This window comes from Podarcis tiliguerta (assembly GCF_965153285.1).
Source record: "Podarcis tiliguerta genome assembly, chromosome: 3".
NCBI lineage: Eukaryota > Metazoa > Chordata > Lepidosauria > Squamata > Lacertidae > Podarcis > Podarcis tiliguerta.
The window spans coordinates 102222113-102248473 of NC_139536.1; the positions used below are offsets into that span (position 1 = coordinate 102222113).

Sequence of the window (26361 nt, forward strand, 5' to 3'; positions counted from 1 at the left end):
ACAGCCCTGGTCCAGAGGTGTTCTCACACAATATTGACAATGATGTCCCCTCACTGAGCAGATAATTGATGCTATGAGCTGTGAAGGGAGAAGGGAACTTGGATCCACTTCTTCCTCCTACCTCTTACCTGCCAAACACTTAGACAGCATCAATGGACTGTTCAGCAGCGATGATGCAGGAACATCTCTTGCCTACAGGTGGGTACCAAATGTAGGATTCTTACCAGTGCAAGCATCATGAGTCAGTGCTTTTGGGAAGCTGCTGAGGTCCCAGTTCACCAAGAGGGGCCACTCCTGATCCAACATAACACAGCTGTAACAACTGGATTGTGCCGTGTAGCAGTGCAAGGATTAGGTTCCTATTTCTCTGTGTAATGGTGAAAGGATTGGGTCCTCCTGGCAGCACAAGCAAACCTTGGGGGTCCACTCTGGCGTGGACACCGTGCCATGCTGCCACTTACAGCAGTGACTGCTTTTGAGTTTGAGTTGAGTTGAGTAGTTCAAAACAGCTTGTTTGTCTTCTGGATGTGTGAGGTGAAAGCTGAAGTACCTTGAGATAAGTTCTCACTGGAGGCAAAGTGCTGTGCACACCATTTGGGGTGAATTGTGGAGCACAAGGGGCAAAACGGGGCAATAGCTTCACATGGCAGTTCTCAAATGGTGGATCCAATTTCACCCAGGAATATGTGACCAAGTTGCTGGCAATAAACATAGGAAACTGCCACATATAATCCATCTAGCTCAGCCTTGTCTACACAGTGACTGGCTGTGGCTCTCCATGGTTTCGAACAGGGAATCTTTCCCAGCCCTTTCTGGAGATGCCAAGGATTGGGACCATCTGTATGCGAAACAAGTGCTCTACCACTGAGCGATCACCCTTCCCACAGGGCTAAGGAGCCTTCTGTCAGCAAGTAAAACTGACAGGTGGGCCCTGGCTCCTGAGCAGACAAAATGGTTGTGAGAAAAGATTGCAGAATTCTTACAATAGTCAGGTTGCATTCCACAGGATTGGACTTGCCCCAAAGTTGCACCCCACAGAGTACAATAGCTGGAAGACTGCTCCCATCTTACACAATGGTCTAATCCAAGGCTTATCAGTGGACAGTGAAGCTCTGATGGCATTTCCTGCCTGCGAAAACCTTCTCCATTTCCAGGGAAATAGTTCATTTGAACATGTTTCTGAAAAGGGCAGTCCACACATGCAAGAACACTGTGCATGTATCTGATCAAATACAGCCCACGCTCACAGCCCAAGGAAGTCAATGGGAAAACTCGATTCAATATGAATGCATGGAGATTTTGCCCATGTCTTGCCCTTCCAGGTGCCCATATACGAATGAATTATAGAGAAATTCTGGAAACCTGGTCATAGCATTTGCAAGATCACCCCATTCGTATTTTGGGTTACCTAGTTACAGTGCTTGGTTTGCCCATTGGATGTTGTTCTCAGTCACTCATTAACCAGTTTTCTAATCCTTCCAAAATCTTACAATAACTTTGCAGCTGAAGATTGCTAGGATTGATCCCTGTGTTATTTCCTGATCTATAGGTGCCCTCCATTAGGCAATGATGTACTAATAGGGACCTCAATGAAGCTGCATATTGTGTTATTTTCTTCTTCTACTGCTTAGACAGAGTTGTCTGTCTGATTTACATTGAAATATATGTCAACAGTGTCTTCAGTGGAAATTAAAAGACTGCATAAAGAACCTGCCAGTTCTCATTTACATTTTTCAGATTCTTTTCCTACATGCATGAAACTTTGCTCTGAAACAGGGCCAGTTCAAAGCTGGTTCAAACACTACACAATAGCAAACTTGGGTTTGTGACCATATATTCTTGACCAGTGGTTATAGCCAATCAAAAGAACATAGGAGAGAGATTTTCAGGATCTGACCTAGACCAGCATCCTGTTTCACAAAATGGTCCACCAGATGAGGACAATAGCCTTCTTCCACTGTTGGAATTCAGAAGCGTGCTTTTTCTAATCCTAAAGGTATCATACAGTCATCATGACTAGTACCCATTGGTAGCCTTGAATTTTTATGCCATTCAAGTTGCTGACTATTGCCACATTTTATAAAAGGAAACTCCATAGACTAATCATGTGCAGACTCTTCCGACTCCCTGGCAAGTCCACATGTGTTTGTTGCAGTCACATCTCAGGTGAACTACATGTTACACAAGACAATCCCAACATAGCCCTTAGTGGTATAGCTGGTCTAAAATTAAATTGCTTTTGCACTCAAACTTCTAATGCAAAATATTTAACGGTTTCACCACAGAGGAACCAAGAGAGATGCTGCTCTATATACCTAGACAACAGTGACCAATGATGGATTTTGATGATCCACAGAGGCTTCATATGGATATTTTAAAAAACCATAAAGGATGAAATTGAGCCCTCTAGAAAATGCATAGGCAAGTGCCATGAGCTCAATCAGAAACATAGCTGTCAACTATGACAGCCAAAATAAGGGATTTTCTGGGTACAGGTATGTTCAAGTTCTGAGCCCCTCTGAGCCAAAGGCAGAAAGCCCAGCCAGCAGCCGAACGAAGCCTCAAGCGGTGGTTCCCACAGTGCAGCAACCCGACAAAGGGGATGCAGCAAGGAAAACCACCGTCACCTCTCCGCTGGGCAGCACTGAGCAAAGGTGAGTCCCCAGGCAACGTGGCTGATTTGATCGGCACAAGGCATGCAAGCTCCACCCCCCAGTCATTCTTAGACTCCTTATTGGGTGAGCAACGCAGGCAAGCAACACACTTGGAGCCTCCCTCCTCCCTGGCCGGCAGGGAGGGAGGGAGGGGAGCTGCTTCCTTTGAAACCCCAGGAAATTTAAGGGACATCATCAATAAGCGACAGCAGCGGGACACGGCGCTGGGATAAGGGAGTTTCCTGCCAAATAAGGGATGGTTGACAGCTATGAGCAGAAACTTCATTGCCACCCTTTGGAACCAACCCTGGAGATAGGAGTGACATCAGTGTATCACTGTGCCTCCTGAATCTTTCCCACTGAGTTTGTCCAGCAAGTGATCATGGCTGATGGTAGTAAATGCTGCTGAGAGATCAAGAAGAATCAACATGCCTCCCAACTCTCTCCCAGCAGAGGCCACCCTACTGCAGGGATCGTCACCTTAGTGATCTCCAGATATTGTTGGACTGCAACTCCCATCACCCTTGATCATTGGCCATGCTGGCTGGGAATCATGGGAACTCTAGCCCAATAGTATTGTGGGGGGCACCACATTGCCTACGTCTGTGTTAGGGTGATCAAGGTTGTTTCAGTTTGCACTCCAACTGAAATGGATCCACATAAACAATTTCTATTTAAGTGCCTGGAGTGGGATCCACCATATTGTCTCTGTCTCTCCAGGGGCAGAATTTGGTGAACTTTTGAAATATGGCAATGTGTGAGGCCAAAATTTGGCTCCCCAAAATGGATCTTCTCAATTTTGCACCCCCTCCACTCATCACCTTGCTCTCTCTCATACCTTGCCACAAAAGGGAATAGTTGTAAAAAGAAGAAGAGGAGGAGGAGGAGGAGGGAAAAAGGGAATAGTTGTACTTGAATGTTATTACAATACTCTGGGTGCAAATAAGTGTTTCTTAAGGAGTGAGGATCACTCCCTGTTTCAAGGAGTCATTAATCATTGGCTAAGACTTGCTAGGCAAGGACTGAGAATCCAGGTGTCTGACCAGACTACCTTTTGTATCATATCTACAACCCCAAGCCAGATCAACCGCATCTGATCCCAGACCACACAATTAGGCTCCGGAATGTCAGTTTTAGATATTCTTTGTTAAAGGACAATGTTTGCTCTGTGCAAAAAAAGCTTGATAGACTTGAAGAGATTGTCTCTGAGCACAGGGAAAGTTTGATAAAGCTTGATTTCCAAACAACCAAAACCAGTACTCACGCATCTGGGCTTCCACACAGCAATTTTCATTCTACAAAGTTGACAAGTGTGATACCACATAATTTGTGATGAGCAATGATGATGGGATATGCTGCTGTACAACATCTTTTTTTATTTTACTCATATTATAAAACGTTTGCACGAGGCTTTAGAAGTTAACAATGTTCACTGTCTGTAAACAAGCCTAGGACACCCACTTTAAAATAAATAAATTAGAATAAATCATTATTCTTTTGCATCAGCAATACAACAAAAGGTACGCAATTTATTCTCAGTTTCTACTCTGATGCAAATAAAAAAACAAAAACCATCAAATTAAGTCTGTGTCATATATACCATTGTTAGTAATAATATCAAAATGTGCTGTCACTCCTTAGAGTTATCTTTCAGTTCAGGTTATGAAAATATGTACACCCATTTAGTAATTTTGCTGTTATATAGGATATTTAATGTTCAAACAGAAAAGGGGAAAGTTACATCAAAGCAATGGCATCTATACATTTTCTTAAATGAAGATCCGCTTCATTTAACATTTTGAAGACCATCTAAGATGTGAATGTGATCTTTGCCTTTATCGTAAGTACATGTATCTTAGAAATACATATATATATATGTATATGCAATATATTCTTACTCTTATATACAATTGGGTGTGTATATATAAATATATAACATACGATGGGTTGATGTGATATTACACATTCCATATATACTATAGCTATTGTTGGTTACTTTAGTTTATATATTTAAATATATATGGCCTCGACCGGCAAGGGAGATCAGAACAACTGATGCATCACAATGCCGATCTAGAGGTCTGCCCCACTAAACTTGATGGAGATGCATGAATCTGATGGTGATCTGTGTGGGGTCTCTGCTTTCGTGCGGGAAAGTGGCACTAGAAGCTGGTCAAAGGCCATAAGAGCAGAAGCAGAAGCAAATTCTGCTCTCAGATATGCATGTCATTTAGGTTTGCTTTGTTTTTCACCCCAGATTCTGATCAAAATAAGCTGAAGTCTTTCATTTACTGGCTCTAGATTCAGCCTATAACCATTTAACTCAACGAACCCCCTTTCTACACAAAGGCTTTGTCTTGTTTTCCATCAGGGCTTTGAGCATGTGATTAGAAATAGTCATATATGAACGGCTGGTGAAGATGATGGACTATGCCAAAATGGCAAAATTGACCAGGAAAATCAGAAACCAGGAAGAGAAGAACTTTAAAAAGGAATGGGGGGAAATTATAATGTACCCAAGAGAACGCTGTGAACAACTAAAAACTTTGGCAGGATTCGAGTAACGTTTGTAATGTACTAAAAAAGCTAAGGAAAAATTGGATTATATAAGAAAAATAGAGAAAATAAGTGAAGCAGTGGAAAAAGATTGAAAATGGTAACCATGGAAGGGTGGGGGGAGTCAAAGGATTCAGGGAATCCTGAATGAGGGTGAAGATGTTTGTTGTTTGGATTTAAATTTGCAATGTAAAACTCAATAAAAAAAAAATTACATTTTTAAAAAAAAGAAATACAGTGGTGCCTCGCAAGATGAAAAGAATCCGTTCCGTGAGTCTCTTCGTCTTGCGGTTTTTCGTCTTGCGAAGCAAGCCCATTAGCGGATTAGCGCTATTAGCACTATTAGCGGTTTAAGGGCTATTAGCGGCTATTAAGGGATTAGCGGCTATTAAGGGATTAGCGGCTATTAAGGGATTAGTGGACCAGCTGATAAGCGCCTTAGATCAGCTGATAAGCGGCTTAGCAACAGCTGATAAGCGGTTTAGCTAACAGCTGTTAAGCGGCTTAGGGGCTGGGGGAAAAGGGGGGGAGGGAAAACCCCCCGCAGAACTCGCAAGACATTTTCGTCTTGCGAAGCAAGCCCATAGCAAATTTGTTTTGTGAAGCACCTCCAAAACGGAAAACCCTTTCCTCTAGCGGATTTTCCGTCTTGTGAGGCATTCGTCTTGCGGGGCACCACTGTAATCATTTATATGAAATGCAAATCGGCTCATAGAAGGGATCAGCAGCCTTTTTATTCAAGGTGTTCTGGGTTGTTGATAAGAAGAGTTTTCCTGCGGTCCTTCATGGGATACAGACTGCAGTTATTAAAGCTCGAATGTCCATGCATATATCTGAGGTTCGAATTAGCCCCATATTATCCTTTGGTTTGTTTTAAGCTTACCAGCTTAAAAGGTTTATACATATCTATATATATATCTATGCTTTCCCCTCTGTAAACGAACGAGCAAAAATCCCAGAAGCACTCAAGCAAACACAGCTCCTGTAGGTCAGGATACATTTCTGAAACTTATTGTGTTCCTCGCTTGTGAAACTCTTTATTGCATTCCATGTATCTCCAGTGGCTCCAAGACTTGCACAAAGCTCCTTTTATTTCTGAGGCATGGGAGAATTTTCAGTGTAGAATGTTCAATGCACACAATGGACATTGTTACGCATCACCAAAAAAGAGAGAGAAGCTTCTATGAACAGATTATGTGCGATTTCTTCAGCACAAATAACTCGTATGTTTCTTATATTATCTTCCTGATTATGTTTAAGCTGCACATTTTTACATATCCCATAAAGAAACAGCAGAACTGCCACTGCCCAGATCTGAGTAATTCCAAATTTTCTGGTGTACATATTCCCTGCTTGCATGTCTCCACTTATCCTAACCTGGGATCCACAGCCTTCCTAATTTATTCAGACGTATATTTAGAGGCACCTTTTTAGATATCCAATATTGTACTTTGATAAATTAGACTGTACAAGAACACATTCCGGAGACTTGAAAGAGAAAAAAAGGAGCCACGGTTAACAGCAGTGCTATTTTTCTGGGAAAATGGGTGCCGGAACTCACCACGAACACCTCCCTTGTTCTCTTAGAATGGCAATGGTGCCCATCTGAGAGGTGCCGGAATTGAGTTCCGGTGAGTTCCAGCTGGAAAAAAAGCCCTGGTTAACAGTTACGAGAAAACAATTCATTTGCAAACTAAGGAGCAAAAACATGCTTAAACTCATGTGATGAGAAATATGCACACAAGTCCTTTTGACTCTGAGATATGCCTCTGCGTCACACCTAGAGCAGCAAGAAATAGCTGTAGGTTTTGCTGGAGTCAAGGCAAATCTCAATTAATCAATGAGACAACTGGTTTATTGTCAAGATTGCTCCCCCCTTCATGACACACTGGGCAATAGATATAGGACATAATATAGATTTGAATCTCTGGGGAAAACTTTGGAAGGGTGATCTGAAGTTCCCAGCATGTTATTCTTCGAAGGAGAACTACCTGAAAATAATTTACAGGTGATATTTTTGTCGGAGCAGACTTGCTAAAATGTATAAGTCTGAATCAGATAAGTGCTGGAGATGTAACGAGGTTGAGGGTACGTTTTATCATATGTGATGGAGTTGTAAAAGGGTAAAAGAGTATTGGGAAATGATATATAATGAACTGAAAAAAAATGTTTTAAAGTACCTTTCCAAAAAAACCAGAGACCTTTTTGTTGAGGATAATTCAATGGGAAATTCCCAGGTGTCAAAAAAGACTATTTAAGTATGCTACTGCAGCGGCCCATGTTTTGTTAGCCCCAAAATGGAAAACGAGCAAGGTCTCAACCAAAGAAGAATGGCAACTTAAACTGATGGAAAATGCGCAGCTTGCAGATTTAACATATAGAATAAGAGAATAAGAAGAACATACATTTAAAGAAGACTGGGAAATGTTTACTGACTATATGGAGGAAAATTGTGTTCATTTAAAAACGCTGGTAGCATTAAGATAAATTCAACAGTGTAAATAAGTTTTGATGGATATAACAATGGATTACTGAATGGTTTAGTTCATGTAAAATATGCAGGGATATATGGTATGCAAAATGAACCACAGAAAGTGGAGAAGAGAAGCCATTGATTTAAGATTGTCTAAATGAAATTTTTGAAATGTAATTTTGAAAATTTAATAAAAATTGTAGAAAGATTTCTCCCTCCACCCACACAAAAGGAAGGCCCCAGTTACTACCGCATTTTCAGTAAAATACTTTCTGCAGAATCACATCAGTAAAATACTTTCTGCAGAATCACAGGAGTCTGTTAAAGAGCTAAACTCAAATCTTGCGAGAGGAGAGCCGGGCTTAGAGAAGGAGGGGAAATTCCATTGTCTTTGCATGAATTGGATGATTTTGCTGGATGCAACCAAACGAGCATAGGCTCAGGATGAAAAAGGCAGAGATTTGCCACCTGGTACTGTACAGATTTGAAATTTCAGCTGATTCAGAGCAGCTCTTACAAGTTGCTCTTTGCTGGAGTCAGGGCCGTCTTACCCATAGATAAGTGTGGGGCGCCGGGGCGCCAAGTTCTGGAGGGCACCAGAGAAGAGGCAGAGGCTGGACGCGGCGCCTCCTGGCATCAGCTTGCCACCCTTGCCTGCCTCCGCCATGTGGCGCCAAAGCAGTGCCGCGCCCGGAGCCTCTGTCTGCCGTGGCCACCATGGCACAAAGCAGCCAGCTGAGCCCTCCAGCCACTGCCCGCCACCTCCAGCCCCGCCTGCAGTGCCGTCCTCCCTAAAAGAAGGTAGACAACTCTGGGAAATGGCGGGGGGCAGAGGGAGCTTTGCACCACAGCGCCAGATATACTTAAGACGGCCCTGGCTGGAGTCGCCCACCACCGTGGCAACATCTGTGTTTAACTTGCTTTTCTAGAAAGGCCAGAGATTTTAGATGATTCGAGTCAGGCTCTTATAAACCACAAACACTAACGTAAGTGGCTGCATGATATTAATTCCAAGGTCATGTTGCAGCCAAAACTATATGAACTTTTAAGTCTGCTTTGTCTCCACGGGAGACATTTAAGCACACGTGTCACTTATCCCATTTAAATTAATAAGACCCAAAAGAGCTTAAATTGGGTTGAAGGTGCCACAATTATCCCCTCAGGTTATAAATGAGTTTCCTAATATATATCCCAATCAAAAAGTAGTGTTATGAGATGCACCATGATCATGAAATAATGACAACCAGCCATCCTTTTCATCGGTGAGGTGTGTCTGTCTTTCTCATTATTAACATTCAGGTGGGATTTAAACACCTTCCTGTCCGCTTTCCTGTCCCTTGATGGCTGAAATATACAGTTTCAGTGGCAACCCTGGCATTTTCAGCTCTGAGGATATTTGATTTCAACGTTTCGTATTGTTTTGCTGCTTTATTGGATTATTCCTTCAGCAGTAAAGACATTTATTGACTGTACGGATAACCAAATATGTTATAATTTTAACATTGCTTTGTCGTACTGAAGCATCTTTGACAATGCTTTTGGAATTGGGTGGCTCCAATTCATTCTTCAGTTCCAAAAAATTCAGATGAAGTTGTGACTTCATGATAATTTCTAGAATGCAGCACACAAGGGATTGTGAGGCTGCTAAGGACCCACAGTCCAATACAAAACCAGGAGGGAGTGTTTTAAAGGCCTCTCTGCACTGGTATCCCAAGAGCCATTGGGATGGGGGGAAGGGTATGGCACAGACCACCAAGCTTTGCTAGGATCTCTCCCCCCTCCACTGCCCCCACCTACGATGGTACGGTCTGGCACGGTCTGGCAGCGAGGGACTGTGCTTTACCTGTTCCCATGCTGAAGCTGCCCTGCAATATCTAGCAAGGCCCAGGGGCTGGGATAAGAAGAAGAAAAAGGTAAAGGACCCCTGGACGGTTAAGTCCAGTCAAAGGCCACTATGGGGTTGCGGTGCTCAGGCCAAAGGAGCTGGCATTTGTCCACAGATAGCTTTCTGGGTCATGTGACCAGCATGACTAAACCGTTTCTGGTGCAACGGGACACCATGACGGAAACCAGAGTGCACGGAACCACTGTTTCCCTTCCTGCCACAGCAGTACCTATTTATCTACTTGCACTGGTGTGCTTTCGAACTGCGGGTTGGCAGGAGCTGGGACAGAGCAATGGGAGCTCACCCTGTTGCGGGGGTTCAAACTGCCGACCTTACTGGCAAGCCCAAGAGGCTCAGTGGTCTAGTCCACAGCGCCACTGTAGCTCCATAGCCCCATACAGATGTAGAAGAGGAGTAGCTCAACACCACCCTCTCTGCACCATGCTGGAGCTTTTGTGGAGTGGGCAGGGGCGGACCTACATTTTGGGGGCTCTGAAGCTTGAACTGTTATGAGGCCCTCCTTGCAACCAGCAATGAGGTCTGGGTAACCATGGTTATCGTCTTCAATGGGATTGTTCCTTGGCAGGTCACCAAACCTTTACAACATCTGTGCTACTGAGTCTCAAACTTTGGGATTGTTGAAATATATACCCCCTCCCCCCGAAAAATTAAGTTGTGCGACTTAAATTGGGCCTACTAGACCCAAAGTTTTTAAGCAATGTGGACTAAACTTGCTTCTGAGGCCACTCCAGGATTAGGGGCCTTGAAGTTTAAGCTTCATCAGTTTCATAGTAGATCTGCTCCTGGCATTCGGATGGCTTCAAAATTACTCAGCAGTTTCAATCTGACAGCAATTTTGCTTCAAAACACCCCACTTTGCTCCAATCAATGTGATTATTCTAGAGACAGTTCCTTAAGGATTGGGGCTTCTCTCTATTTCACATACCTTCCTCCCATCTTCCTAGGAAACTATTCAAAATGCTAGTCTTAAAGGGATTGAATTGTATTGATACTGGCGATCTTTTGCACAACCTGATCTACCCAAGAGAGCTAGGATGAAGCATAAGAAGACATTTATTCTTTACCAGCCCTGCCCCTCAAATGCAGATGGATGGATTTCTCCAGCTGACAGTTCCACTAAAATACATACAAGGATCTGGGAGGAGAAACATTAGAACTCTTTGAGGATGCTTTGTCCTCAGGTTCCAAACTCATTTTTCCAGTGAGTACATGTCTATTCAAAAGTAAGTCCCACTGAGTGTAATGGGACTTAGTCTCAGGAAATCAAATATTCGTACCTTGGATCCCTAACACCTTGGTACTCAGACGTTTTGGCTCCCAAACGCCACAAACTCGAAAGTGAATGTTCTTTGGAACCAAACGTTCAACGGGGGTTCCGCTGCTTTTTTTAAAAAAGCATGCTTAAATTACCCACTTTTGGGGGGAAGGAAACAAAGCCTTTGAGGGCAAATGTTCCTCCGCAGAAAATTGCTATGGGTCCCCATTCTGGATCAGAACCACACTGTTGCTATTCCTTCCGGTCTAAAGGGGTGAATTAAAGCATGCTATTCTTTTTAAAAAAGCACGAACGATATTGCAGGTGATTTGGTCCTGTGACAACTGGTTTTGTTTTGCCACGATTACAGCTGCCACGGCAGTATTTCAGCAAGTCAGAACTGCCGGTTTTGAACATTCAGCTATCTAAGCAGATAGGTAAAATGCCAAGTGATGCGTTCTCTGCAAAAACAGTAAGAGGAAAAGGAACACAGCTGGTTGGTTGGATACTTTTCACATGACATTAAAAAAAAAAAGAACACCCCAACCCCAAATCAAAGATAGTTTAGTTACAGTCATTCACACTTACAAAGTAGTTGGTAGATAATAATAATAATATATTTGTGGCTCAGAATTCAAAAGTTTTCACTGTAATTAAGTTAGACAATGCAGATAATTGGGGGGGGGGGACCAGGGAGTTAGGATAATGTTCTAAAGACAATAACTGGAATATGCCTAATGTTTAGGAAAGGAAATTGGGAAAGGATGCTGTCTGACATGCAAAGCAGAGCTAGTTCTTGTTCAATATACTCTTCAAGCTTCTCTCTACAGCTTCATCTAATTCTTCTTCCAACTCTTCCTTCTTGGACATGGCCAATTTAGACTGGTAATCTTTGACTATTTGGTCTATGTAGGGTGCACTTTGAGTTCCATGTAGCATTAATGTCCACTCCTTGAGGACTCCCTTCTGAGGCAGGAGACCAACAAACCCAACTTCCAGAACCCAAGTACCCCTGGGGTCTTCTCCCCAAGAATGTGTTGTCATGAAAGGCCATTTGTCAAAGCCCACCTTGGAATCATCATCTCTGGGACGCCGACTCAGCAAAATGGATTTCGTCCCCATCGGGGATGTCATGTTGACATTCAAGTCCCCTCTCCTGGTAGAGTTCACTGTTATGACGGCCTGGACGTGTTCAAGGTAACGGACAAAGTTCTCCTTCCCCTCGCAAGCATCAGTCGTAAGAGTCAGAACCAGCTTGCCACTGGATGGTATTTTCCTGGGGTGTACAAATAAATGAAATGGTTTTGAATGCCACGTTTTTCGTAGCACATCTGTTTACCAGAGCATATTCACTACGGCTTTGTGCATGAATACAGAAAGTATTGCAACAAGATCATTATTAACCAGAGAGTGTCACATTTCCATATAGCTAATGGTTAAATCAGGCATAGGCAAACTTGGCCCTCCAGATGTTTTGGGACTACAACTCCCATCATCCCTAGCTAACAGGACCAGTGGTCAGGGATGATGGGAATTGTAGTCTCAAAACAGCTGGAGGGCAGAGTTTTCCTATGCCTGGGTTAAATGTTGGTTTTTGAAGACTTCAAAACAGATGAGGTTATGTAATGAAAGGGAATATAATTCGTCCTTCCATACTACCTGCCCACGGACTCACCAGAATGGTGCAGGCTCTAGTTATCTGTCAATCTGTTATCTTTAACAGTTCTTACTTTCACAATATACATGAAACCCCTTATGAATTCTATATAAATAAAATAAAGCAGCATGCTAATCAAACTTTTGCAAACTATAAAGCTCTTCATTCTGGAGCTAGATCTCTTTTATTTCCTATAAAGCACAACCACTTTGGGAAATAACACTGAAAAGGTGAATTGCAGCTGTTAGAGGCATAAATTGTCCATCATTAGGTTAGTGTTTCAAATAACTCAATTGAACTTTAGCTGTTGCAGTCAATTAGCATTAATTGATTTGCTTGTTGACTCATTCTGTTTACTGCATGAGGATAATCAGAAAATAATTGGACTGCCTGGCCCTTAATTGGAGATTTAGCGAACACTGAGCGAACAAAATATTTAGTGCTGCGATGGTACAGCATTCAAACACCTTGTATGGTGTTCTTTGAAGTGTTTTGGAGTTATCACCAAATGACATAATAAATCAATGAAGGATCTAATAAGGTAGGTCCTGTGATCCCCTGGCCCCTGTAAAGGAGTTCCAGGGGCCCTAGGATGACCAGATCTCCCCCTCTGACATAAAAGAGAGAGGCCTCAGAGTGGGAGATAGACAGGTCCTCCCCCCACAACTGCAGAAACTTCTGCAGCCCTGGTATTTGAGCCTGTCATGGGCCCCAATCCAGCACTAGTCCCAGGAAACTATTAGTTTATCACCACTGCTTAGCCACCCCGAGTGGTACATGCACACCAGGTCAGGACAGAGATCTTTATATAAATGATGTCGCCAACATTTCAATTTGCTGGGCTGAAAACACATACTGTTCCAGCTTGAAATGTTCAACTGTTTTATGGATTGGGTTAGCTCAGTATGTTCTTGTCCAGCTCAGAAAGCAAACTGAGCTTCTGGGCATGTGCTGTGAGCAATGAGCTCTAAGTCATGTAGTTTTCCATGTTGCCTCAGCACTCTATAGGGAGATCAGGTTCCTGACAAAATCTTCAGGCATAAGAAACAAAAGGGCATGTTGTTTCCAGCTCACTTGTTGCTTTTACTGAGTGCTAAGGTGCCCTGGAAAACAACATGTCCCTGGGGACTGGGGCACTGCAGTTTCAGTGCAAAGAGGAGAGGAGGCTCCACAGAAAGGCTTCACAGTTGTTGCTTCTGCTGCTACAGCCACTGTCACCATCAATTTAAAAGCTGCCCTTTGAAACTGATATGGCAGAAAGTATTAAAGACATAAAAGCATGATATATGCATAAAATGTAATGTTTGTAAGCATTGTGTTTGAAAACACTTTGCAAAGAGAGGTTTGCGTTAGGCACGGGAGGTTTCACTCTGGCGAATGCGGAAGAAAAGGTTGGATGTTTCTGTTTCAACCCAGAAGCCCGAACTGCAAATCTGCAGAACAAGCAAGTTACTTAGGTACCAGAGAGAGGAAAGTTTTTGAACTGCATTAAGGACTAAAAAGAAGACTCTACTTTCTTTAAGACCAATGTGTTACTTTGTATATTTCAAATGTTTATTTATAACTATTTTAAAACTGCTTCCAGTGAAGCTTTGGAACTCATTCTTGGGGTGGAGAACATTCATTTCTACTCGCATAAGGTCCAAATAAGGGCTTCACAATGCAGTAACTCCAACAGACGACAGGGAAGCCAGCAGTAGGTGGAGAAAGAGCCAACAACGGGAGAAACCAATTAATTATAGTGTTGCCCAGATTTGTTGCTACTATTGCAAAGGCAAGTTCCTTCACTATAATTCAACACACAACTCTTCTTCAAGCAGGAAACTGCCTTATGTTTTGTTTGCCACCTGACAACCCTGGTTTCATACCTGAAGAAAACTGTTATGTAACTCAAAACCTTGCTACAATATACACTCCCTTCAAAACAGCTAAAGGTGTCTTCTGAACCACTTTGGACAATATTTTTTCCTCTGAGACAATATGGCAGGTAATCTTATATTCGTAAGTGACACAATCCCGCTGATTATAATGAGACTACCCCTGAACCGAACCCCTTAGGTTTGTTATCACTTACTGAGGCTCTTGTATCGACCCACCGACACAGTGAAATCTTTCTGGAACCGTCTTCCAGTCTTTAGCCATCTTAACCATTGCCCCAGCATCAAGGACGCCATAGCCGAACAGGTGGTTGAATTCTAGGCCGACACCGTTTCTTCGCCACTGGTGAACCTCGTCATGAAGTTGATTCCTTTTGGAGGTGAGCACTGTCAAATGCTGCATGTCTCTCCATGTCAGATCCAGGCTGCAAGAGAACAATACGGTAAGAGATGATATCTCTAGGCAGCGGCGTAGGAAGGGGGAAGGGGGTGGTCCGCCCCAGGTACCATCATGGAGGGGGGTGACAAATTACCAAGGAACAATTACTGCCCTACTAAGGCGGTTCATAAAAAACTTTTTTAAAAAAAATGCTGCTCCAATGGTCTTATCTTACTACACTAGGGATTATATAGCTATATATGTAATTTCGTGCATATCAGTTAATATCTTGACCCTCCTCCACGAAAATAGCTCCAGAGCTGTCTTAAGAAATCCACAAGTAATATGTTATCTTTATGAGAATCACAGAGAGGTGAGCAAGCTTTGGAGATCATCAGATCTGCCTCTGAATATCTGCTGGCTCACATATTTCCAGAAGGACAGCAGCCATTTGCTTTTGCATTCCACAATGCCTTGCTGCAACCTAAGGTCCTTTTTGCACCAAGCATAGCACTGTTCCATTATTACCAGCCATGGCATGAGCAGCAGGGCAGAGCTGGAGAGTCACCCTCCCAACATGGACGTGGGTGATTTTTACTTTGCTGCGGCTAGGGTCAAGCAGGGGCCAGGTCAGGCCCCTGAGGTTGTACCAAGAGTTGGTGACAAGAAAGGGATGATCATTCCATCTGGTAAGATGAATTTCATGCCTTGACATAACAATTGACATTGTGCGACATTGAATTCAACATCATGCTATGATTTATTGTTTAAAAAAAATGGTAAAGGATCCCTGGATGGTTAAGTCCAGTCAAAGGTGACTATGGGGTTGCGGTGCTCATCTTGCTTTCAGGCTGAGGGAGCTGGTGTTTGTCTATATGCAGGTCATGTGGCCAGCATGACTAAACTGCTTCTGGCGCAACGGGAAACCATGACGGAAACCAGAGTGCACGGAAATCCAGTTTCCCTTCCTGCCGCAGTAGTACCTATTTATCTACTTGCACTGGTGTGCTTTTGAATTGCTAGGTTGGCAGGAGCTGGGACAGAGCAACAGGAGCCGTGCAAATTTGAACTGCTGACCTTCCGATCGGAAAGCCCAAGAGGCTCAACGCTTTAGACCGCAGTACCATCCGCATCCCTGCACATCATGCTATGGTACACATTCCATCAGGACAAGCATTTCAGCTTTCCTAATGGAAATTTGCATTTATTTATATGCATCATCAACATATGCAAATTTCATACAAATCTGTGTTGTCTGGTTTGATGATGCATAAATGGCCAGGGGAAAAAGAGCAACAGAAGATGGTTAGGAAGATGCCGAGTGCATTTACATTAGTAAAATTAATACCTATTCAAGAATAAACCATTTAATGTAACATGGAATTTTGCGTTTTGGCTCATGCAAGCTTAAGAGGTTTGTTTATAGCCATAAATAGGAGTCATTTAAATTTGTAACAGTATAATTGATGGCTGTTTTCACTCACTTTGCCTCCAGTGCCAGTGCAAACACTCCCGCAGCCTCTGGTGCGGCTGCAGATGTTCCAGAGTGGCGCAGTGTACAGTTGCCATATAAATCTGTCGTAGCCTGAAACAAGAATATAGAAAAATTAACCTGGGGGAGGGAGAACATTCCATTCTCCTACAAGCTGGCTAGGCAGATGAAAATGCTATGAAATATTTTTGCTTAAAAGGGGGATTATTTTAATATACTTCAGTTCTTTTCATTTACTAAACAGAAGCAGACAGTTAAAGTATTTTTTAAAAAAATAGGAAAATGTAATTAACCAGTAAATACTAACTTTGTTTCAGATTCATTCACCAGTTATTCAAAATTCAGTTAGATTATTTGCTTAATAACAGAGATGCAGAGGCTCCCACCAGGAGACTAGAGGGAGGGGAAGGGGAGGCCATGTTTTCTCATTTCCTTTTCCCCTGAAGACCCCCGTGCCAGCTCTCATACAGTTTCAGAGGGTCCCGCAACGCGATATGAACTCTGGATCCAACCCATCAGGAGCCAATCTAGGGTATCAATTTCTATTGGCTCACCGTCGTAGAAGGCTGAGAAGCTTTGTGTAAGACAGTCACTAAAGGTTAACTATAAGCCATAATAATAATAATAATAATAATAATAATAATAATAATAATACTAAATTATTTATACCCCACCCATCTGACTGGGTTTCCCCAGCCACTCTGGGCAGCTCCCAACAGAATATGACACAGAATAAAACTTCAAACATTAAAAACTTCCCAAAACAGGGCTGCTTTCAGATGACTTCTAAAAGTCAGATAGTTGTTTATTTCCTTGACTTCTGGTGGGAGGGTGTTCCACAGGGCAGGCACCATTACCAAGAAAGCCCTCTGCCTGGTTCCCTGTAACCTGACTTCTTGCAGGGAGGGAACTGCCAGAAGACCCTCAGCGCTGGAACGATGGGGGTGGAGACGCTCCTTCAGGTATAGTGGGCCGAGGCTGTTTAGGGCTTTAAAGGTCAGCACCAACACTTTGAATTGTGCTCAGAAACGTACTGGGAGCCAATGTAGGTCTTTCAGGACTGGTGTTATGTGGTCCCAGCAGCCACTCCCAGTCACCAGCCTAACTGCTGCATTCTGGATTAGTTGCAGTTTCCAGGTCACATTCAAAGAAAGCCCCACGTAGAGTGCATTGCAGTAGTCCAAGCAGGAGATAACTAAAACATGCACCACTCTTGCCAGACAGTCTGCGGGCAGGTAGGGTCTCAGCCTGTGTACCAGATGGAGCTGGTAGACAGCTGCCCTGGACACAGAATTAACCTGCGCCTCCATGGACAGCTGTGAGTCCAATGACTCCCAGGCTGCTCACCTGGTCCTTCAGGGGCACAGTTACCCCATTCAGGACCAGGGAGTCCTCCACACCTGCCCGCCTCCTGTCCCCCAAAAACAGTACTTCTGTCTTGTCAGGATTCAGCCTCAACCTGTTAGCTGCCATCCATCCTCCAACCGCCAATTTGATGGTCTGGATGCCACCTCAAGCTGTATTTCAGGAATAATGGAAGCGAAACATTTCAAACTCCTCCTTGCAGCTGCACAGGAAAGCAGGAGGCATGCTGTAGCTTCTTCATGTCATGCTAAGCTATGGTTTCTATGATTTTAATTATTGATTGATTGATTGATTGATTGATTGATTGGATTTCTATACCACCCTTCATCCAAGGATTACAGGGTGCTCCCACAGTTTAAAAGGCTAAACGTGGCCAAAGCACACCTTTCCTGCCAGTTTTCCTATAATGAGTCAGTTTTGCAATGATCATAAAAGCAACATAGGCCCAGTCTTCTTAGGACCATGTCAATGAAAACCTTTTTAGGTACACCAGTTACCATGGGATTATCACTGAAGGCTGATCCCAATGAAGATTTTTTTGGTGGCTGGGCAAAAAGATTGAAAGTTGGTTTCACCAGGTAATGAACTCGAACTCATCGTGTTTTCTGTTTTGTTTTTAAGGTGCTTCCAAATCAGAACTCACTGGGTCCTTTTGAAAATATGGTTTGCCGCTACATGGTGAAGTCTGAACAATCGTAAACTGAACAAGAGCAGGGTATAATTTGATGATGATGATGATGTTAATAATAATAATAATAATAATAATAAATTTATTTATACCCCGCCCATCTGGCTGGGCTTTCCCAGCCACTCTGTGCAGCTACCAAAAAAACATTAAAATACTGTAATACATCAAACATTAAAAGCTTCACTAAACAGGGCTGCCTTCAGATGTCTTCTAAAAGTCTGGTAGTTGTTGTTCTCTTTGACATCAGGTGGGAGGGCGTTCCACAGGGCGGGTGCCACTACCGAGAAAGCCCCCTGCCTGGTTCCCTGTAACTTGGCTTCTCGCAGCGAGGGAACCGCCAGAAGGTCCTCGGCACTGGACCTCAGGGTCTGGGCAGAACGATGGGGGTGGAGACGCTCCTTCAGGTATACTGGACCAAGGTCATTTAAGGATTTAAAGGTCAGCACCAACACTGTGAATTGTGCTCGGAAACGTACTTGGAGCTAATGTAGGTCTTTCAGGATGAAATATACCGAGAAGTTGGTCTATCTTAGGGCAGACCTACACAGGGTAAAAGCTGTTTCAAAACCACTTTTCCCTCCAGCTCCCCCAAGTGTTAAATATCTGCTCTAGTCATTAGATGCTTACTGACCAGCAAGGCTCAGCTGGTCAAAAGATGTAGAGGGGTGTTTCTTCTTGGAAAGGAAGACCCCTTAATGTTGTGAAAAGACAACACTACAATTTGTGATTTCTCTACTCACCACGCCAGCTTCGGGATTTCTCTTCCTCCCATTGCTAAAAGTAGAAGCCAAGGTTGAGGAGCAGCTTTCATCATATAAAGCCGTCCGGCCGTCGTTAATAGCCGAATTGATGGAGATGGTCCACATGCTTGATGCATAACCATCACAGTTGCAGTCATCGTAGCTTCCTCCATCTCCAGAGGCCCACACATAGATGCTTCCCTTGCCGCCTCGGCCCTGTGGGAAAGGGGAACTCAGACTTGTCAGGTTCAGGCCATATATATAGGCTCATGTTATTGTGGAGCTATATTGTGGACACGGGTGGCACTATGGTCTAAACCACTGAGCCTCTTGGGCTGGCCAATCAGAAGATCGGCAGTTCAAATCCCCGCAACGGGGTGAGCTTCCATTGCTCTGTTCCAGCTCCTGCCAACCTAGCAGTTCGAAAGCACGCTAGTGCAAGTAGATAAATAGGTACTGCTGTGACAGGAAGGTAAACAGCGTTTCCATGCACTCTGGTTTCCCATTGCACCAGAAGCGGTTTAGTCATGCTGGCCACATGACCCGGAAAGCTGTCTGTGGACAAATGCTGGCTCCCTTGGCCTGAAAGCAGAGATGAGTGCCACAACCCCATAGTCACCTTTGACTGGACTTAACCATCCAGGGGTCCTTTACCTTTTTTACCTTTTGTATTAATATGGGGAAATGCAGATCAATTCACAGATACCCAAAGTGACAAATGTATTGAGTCCTACACACCTTTCTTTGGGGCAAATCACAGCCATACTTTTGCGCTCAGGATGTTGCCCTTTAAATCTCTATTTTCTCAGTACACAAAAGAATTTCCCAGCAGTTAGTAAGACACACATGAGAGAGAATCGATTCCAGGGATAATAGGAACAGAGCCAGTGTTTTGTTGTGACGGACACAAGTCCACTTAACCTGCTCTGCCCTTTGGTTATCTGGCAGTCAGGCGCAATTAGAGAGTTTATGCTTGAAAGCGTCCCTGGTTTGTTAAGAAGGCTGAGTAGCTTTGACACACATATGTCTGTTTTGACAAAGAAAAGAGATATGATAAAGCAACTCTACAATAGACCAGGAATGGGGAACCGGATCTGGCTGCCCATCTATCAGCAATCTGACGTCACACTGATGTTTGATGGCCCATTTTCATCCGCACCTTGAAATTCAACCATGTTGGGTGAGTGACACTTTGAAGCCGTGACAATCAGCTGATCATCAATCAGCGCAACTGACAGCTCTCTGCAAGCACTGATGATCAGCTGTAACTAAGCCTGCAGCCAGACGTTCCCCAGTGTTACAATAGACAAAAATGATGGGGCTCTTTAAACAGGGAAGGGTGGGACAGAGAGAGCTAAGAAGATCGGTAGGATCACCTAGCCAGAAAGAATTTCTGTGTCCTATCAAAGGCTACTTTGGGCAGATAGCCATCATAGACTTAGGGTCTAATGAGACAAGATGCCCATTCACACAATCAGCAATTGTTATGACCCAAATAAATAATCAAATATTTCAGACTATTTAATAATAATAATAATAATAATAATAATAATAATATAGATCCCAGTTCAATACCACAGCCTGGAAGATGATGGAAGCATTCAAGTTGATCAAATATACATTCCCATGTACCACCAACTTCTCCCGAAGTGGCCTAACTTGATATATGTCTGAACATATATGGAATGAAAAAGCACATAAGCATTTTTAAAAAATCTTAGATCGGGTATGCACAAAAACTCTGGAAAAATAAGAAAAGTTCATCCACATAAAATCATGCCTGGAGTGTATACGTGTGTGTGTGTGTGTGTGTGTGTCTTTTCTCATAGGTTTTTGGTGGGTAGGCAAAAAGCCAATATAATAGGCCCCTTGCAAGAGCTCCTCTGGATTCTAACTAAGAAGCTGTGCAAAAGGGAATCAAAACCTAATTCTGATTTGAAATTGCAAATGGAAGATAAAAAGCTCCTGCTGTTTTTTCTTTATAATGGCAACATAAAGCATCTGGATCATTTTTATACAATTGTAGGGATGTGATCTGAGTGTGTGAAAGAAATAGAGCACACCGCTTATGTAATGATAGGTAAAGGTACCCCTGCCCGTACGGGCCAGTCTTGACAGACTCTAGGGTTGTGCGCCCATCTCACTTAAGAGGCCGGGGGCCAGCGCTGTCCGGAGACACTTCTGGGTCACGTGGCCAGTGTGACATCGCTGCTCTGGTGAGCCAGAGCCGCACATGGAAAACACCGTTTACCTTCCCGCTAGTAAGCGGTCCCTATTTATCTACTTGCACCCGGGAGTGCTTTCGAACTGCTAGGTTGGAGGCGTTGGGACCGAACAACGGGAGCGCACCCCGCCGTGGGGATTCGAACTGCCGACCTTTCGATCGGCAAGCCCTAGGCACTGAGGCTTTTACCCACAGCGCCACCCGCGTCCCTTATGTAATGATAAGAGCTTCTAATTTGTCAAGGCTCCTCTGAATAAAGCTTTTTTTATATATGAAACTACTCCTCATTCTTGGTGCCTCTTGTTGGACCCAGAAACATTCCGTCTTATGTATCAAAATCAACTGATATAGATTCATTGGGTCAGATTTAAGAGTTGGATGGCATAAACAAGAGCAATTGGTGGCCCAGACCTGCCAGCATTAGATCTGTATTAACACCTCCCAATAGTGCAAGTAAGGTGAAAGTGGAGAGGAGAAATGCAAAATAACCTAATTTAACAGATCTTCTGGAACAGGAACTGTATGTAAAGATGCAGGGTGAAAACTTCCAAATTGAGAGATGTGCTAGTCCAGGAGTGGCCAACTCCCAAGAGACTGCGATCTACTCATAGAGTTAAAAACTGGAGGGTTCAGGTCAAAGTTGTAGCTTCTTTGGGAGGAGTCAGTGATCTAGCGATGATCTACCACAGACTTCCAGTGATCTACTGGTAGATCACGATCTACCTGTTGGATGTGCCTGTGCTAGTAAATAAGAGCATGAACTTTGCAAAGGCAGGGGTTCTAAGACCGGTTGCCATCCAATCGATAATGGCCAACATTCACAAAGAAGCTGCCCTTCACTCACTGAAGACACCGAGGTAACACTTATAAAAGAAGGTCTGATCAAAGAGTAAAGATATAGATATATGAGATATAAATGGCAATGCAATCACAATTCCAGCCGTAACAGCACACCTGGGATGTCAACAATCACCAATAAGGTAAATGAAGAATCCTAAAATGGGAGAGAAATACAAGGTGTGACTGGAAAGTTTGGTGAATGGTCACAGAAATCGGACAGCAAGAATTATTCGAACATACAATCAGCATCGGAAACCAATGAAATGCTCATAATTTTGTGGAAGGAGATGAAGTTATAATTTGAAAGACAGTGTATGAGTGGTTTAAGCATTTCTGTGAGGGACTGCAAACCACCAAAGATGACTCTCAGTCTGGCAGAGCAGATCATCAACGAGCAGAACAGCGGCAAATGTCGACAAAGTTCATGAGTTATTGATGCGGAAGAATTGCATATTCTGCATGAAATTGTCACTGAGGTTACTGAGTTGTCCTACCCTCCATATTCTCCCGATTTGGCCCCACCAGATTTCATTCTTTTTCCAAAACTGAAATCTGCACTGAAAGGGCATGGCTTTTCCAACATTTCACACATCCAAGCTGCTGTGACGAGGGAACTGAAAGCAGTACGAAAAGAGAATTTCTCCAGAAGTTTCCAACAGTTCTACGAACGTTGTCAACGGTGCATTGTATCAGAGGCGGCCTACTTTGAAGGCCTGTAAAGCATGAGTAGGCAAACTAAGGCCCGGGGGCTGGATCCGGCCCAATCTCCTTCTAAATCTGGCCTGCGGATGGTCCCGGAATCAGCATAATTTTACATGAGTAGAATGTGTGCTTTTATTTAAAATGCATCTCTGGGTTATTTGTGGGGCATAGGAATTTGTTCATTCCCCCCCCCCAAAAAAATATAGTCTGTCCCCCCCCACAAGGTCTGAGGGACAGTGGACCAACCACCTGCTGAAAAAGTTTTCTGACCCCTGCTGTAAAGCATGTATGTTCAAATATTTCTCACTGTCCAATTTCAGTGGCCATTCACCAAACTTTCTAGTCACACCTTGAATTAGGCTGCCGCTGGACTTGAAACATATATGAATAATCTTGGGTTGACATGCAGAGAAGCTGCATTGAGTTCAACGACACTCCCAGGTGAGTGGGTTTAGAACTGCTGTCTGAATTCATTTTAATCTTAGCTTCTCAGTGACTTGCATGGTTCTATGACATTGCTACTCGTATTTCCCCACTGTTCACCTTTAACAATGACAAATCCAGTTGCTCATAACTGCGGCTAAAGGAAAATGAGAACAGCCACTTATTTTTTAACACCTGGGTTTTTCCTTCCACTGGAGAACCCAATTACAATGCCTTGATTAGAACATAAATTCTTAATACTTCCCTCCAGGCAATTTCCACCTTTGCAGAATTTTTTGTGCCTTAGGCACAGCCATCTTACTGAGGCAATATAACATTCACTGGCAATGCAGGAAGGAAGGTACAGATGACATATTGCAAATTGTGATGAAGCTCAGACCAGAGCCTTAGTAAAAAAAAGTTTGATCTTTTTCCAAGAGTGACTTCTTTTTGAAAAACCTGCTGATGTAAAAAGCCAACCACACACACAGCAATTGGCTGGTTGAGAACTTTTCTCCTTTAAGTTGAAACTGGATAAACACTGTTCATGAAGCCACAAATATATAAACCAAGACAATATAAGCAAGTTCAAAGATCTTGGGTGTAACGTAAAAATGGAAACAAAGTTGAAGAATCATCATGCTTACAAGGCATGATTATCTTCATTCTTACAGAGCATCCTCCTCTAACTTGGTGTCCTATAGATGTTTTAGATCAGGCATGGGCAAACTCGGCCCTCCAGATGTTTTGGGACTACAACTCCCATCATCCCTAGCAAACAGGACCACTGGTCAGGGATGGTGGGAATTGTAGCCTCAAACATCTGGAGGGTCGAGTTTGCCTATGCCTGTTTTAGATCACAACACCCAGGAATGATGGGAGCTGTCCAAAATATCAGGAGCACAACTTGGCTGAACCTTGGCTTCTTCTGAGCCCTTCTCGAATACTGAGAAGTATCATTTTCAGTTTAGCAGCGCATTAGCATTCCCGATGTGCCTCTCTTGCTCAGCCAACATTTCAGTTCTCATTATTTATTCATGAGTAATCACCTTTGTATATATTAAATTCCAGCTCTGGTTGGCAAAGGAAGAGTCCTCAATGTTTATTCACCTTGGAGTTATATTAAAGATCCATGGCATTCCTGTAGAATAATTACTTTCCTATTCTGAAAATAGTCCTAATTGGATTTATATTATGCATGTAACAGAGATCTCAACTATGCAGAGAGGGAGAAAGAAAGGGGGGGATCCCATAAAATTAGAATGTGAAGGGATACGGTTCTTAAAATAATAATAAACAAACTTCATAAAAATACGCTACTTCTAAAGTGTGCAAAAAAGACTTGCTTTCAATTATTTTTCTTCTCCAAGGATGCTAAGTGAACTCACCAAAGCTAGGATGCTACGTGAATCCACCAAAGCTAGATTCCAAAAAAAGAATAGGACTATTTTTTTATCCTATGCAGACAAACATATTCAACATCATACATGGATGGTAAGGTATAGATCTAAGAAGTTGTGGATTATCCAAAGGTCTACCTAGTCCAGCAATCTACTCCCAAATGAGGCCAACCAGATGATTTAGGGAATCCTACAAACGGATGGCATTTGTCCTCTGTCCTGCCTTCCCCTCAGCAGCTGCTATTTATCAGCCTACTGTATCCTTCACTGTCAGGGAACTACCATCAGCTCAGAGGCGAGAGATAGAGGGGGAGTTGTGTTACAGGGAGCCTCCGAAAATCTTGTGAAGCAGTTCCCCTTCGGCGAGGAGGAAAGTCCCACCTCCAGTGGAGAAGAGGTGCAAGGACCAGAGGATGCTAGTAAGAGCCTTAACACCTTGTCTGAGCAAGACGGAGATGAGGGAAGCATGCCCTTGCCATTGCCCATCATGCGCAGTAGTTTGAAGTGCAGGGAGGGGTGGAAAAGGCTGGGGGTGACAAAACTTTTATGTTGGGGGAGGTACAAAAACAGACCACTCCCGGATTCTGCTAGCGATTGAGCCAGACATAAACTTATGATGCTCTTCACTGTAAATAAAGGTAAAGGGACCCCTGACCATTAGGTCCAGTCGTGGCCGACTCTGGGGTTGTGGCGCTTATCTCGCTTTATTGGCCGAGGGAGCCGGCGTACAGCTTCCAGGTCATGTGGCCAGCATGACTAAGCTGCTTCTGGTGAATCAGAGCGGTGCACGCAAACGCCATTTACCTTCCCGCCAGAGTGGTACCTATTTATCTACTTGCACTTTGGCGTGCTTTCGAACTGCTAGGTTGGCAGGAGCAGGGACCGAGCAATGGGAGCTCACCCTGTCACGGAGATTTGAACCGCCGACCTTCTGATCGGCAAGTCCTAGGCTCTGTGGTTTAACCCACAGCGCCACCCGCGTCCCTCACTGTAAATAGTTTGCACAAAATAAAACCTGTAAAAGACAGGTCGGAGACCTGCCTGGTTACTCTCAAGCAACCGCAACAGCCATCTGACATTTACATATAGAGTTCTCTAGGTTTCCCGTTCCCTCCTGTTCTTTGAGGGCATAAACAAGCATGCAGAGGGAAGTGATCCAGTTGACATAGTGTACTCAGACTTTCAACAGGGTACCTCACCAACAACTCCTGAGTAAGCTTAAAAGGAATGGAGGAAGAAGAGAGGAATTAGTTAGGCAGCAGGGAGCAGAGAGGAGGAATAAATGGAGAGTTATCCGAATGGAGAGGTGAAGAAAGTGGAGCCCCTCAAGGACTGGTATTTGGCTTTTTAATTGGGTGAGCAAGTGAGGTGGGCAGGTTTGCTGAGAATACTAAATTGTTCAGAGTCGCAAAGAAATCACAATGAGAGATGGTGAAGAGTTCCAATGGGGCCTCTAAAAAGTGAGTGAATGGGCAGTAAACTGACTTGGACCTTAGTCAGCCATGAAGCTCACTAAGCCAGAGTCTCCCAGCCTAACATACCTTACAAAGGATATTGTGAGGCTACGGGGAGGTGGAGAAACATGCAGGACAGCTTGAGCTCCTTAGAGGAAAGGTGAGATATGACTGTAAGAAGAAAAGAAAATTTAAAAACCATACTTTTTTGATCATTTTGGACTGAGGCTGGATGGTTGTTATCTAGTCCAAAAACTATTCTGAAGGGGTAGAAAA

The 26361-nt window shown here is 43.5% G+C and overlaps 1 protein-coding gene across 1 annotated transcript in view; it reads right to left on the reverse strand.

The window, feature by feature from the left end:
- Positions 1-11439: 11439 nt before the first annotated feature.
- PCSK2 (proprotein convertase subtilisin/kexin type 2) overlaps positions 11440-26361 on the reverse strand; it is a 128022-nt gene continuing 113100 nt past the window's right edge. The window contains exons 9-12 of the mRNA XM_083431657.1: positions 19043-19258; positions 16242-16342; positions 14576-14803; positions 11440-12120 (exon numbers count right to left, since the gene is read on the reverse strand). Coding sequence (XP_083287783.1) covers positions 11634-12120; positions 14576-14803; positions 16242-16342; positions 19043-19258 — 1032 coding nt within the window. The 3' untranslated portion in view covers positions 11440-11633. The remainder of the gene's footprint in view (positions 12121-14575; positions 14804-16241; positions 16343-19042; positions 19259-26361) is intronic.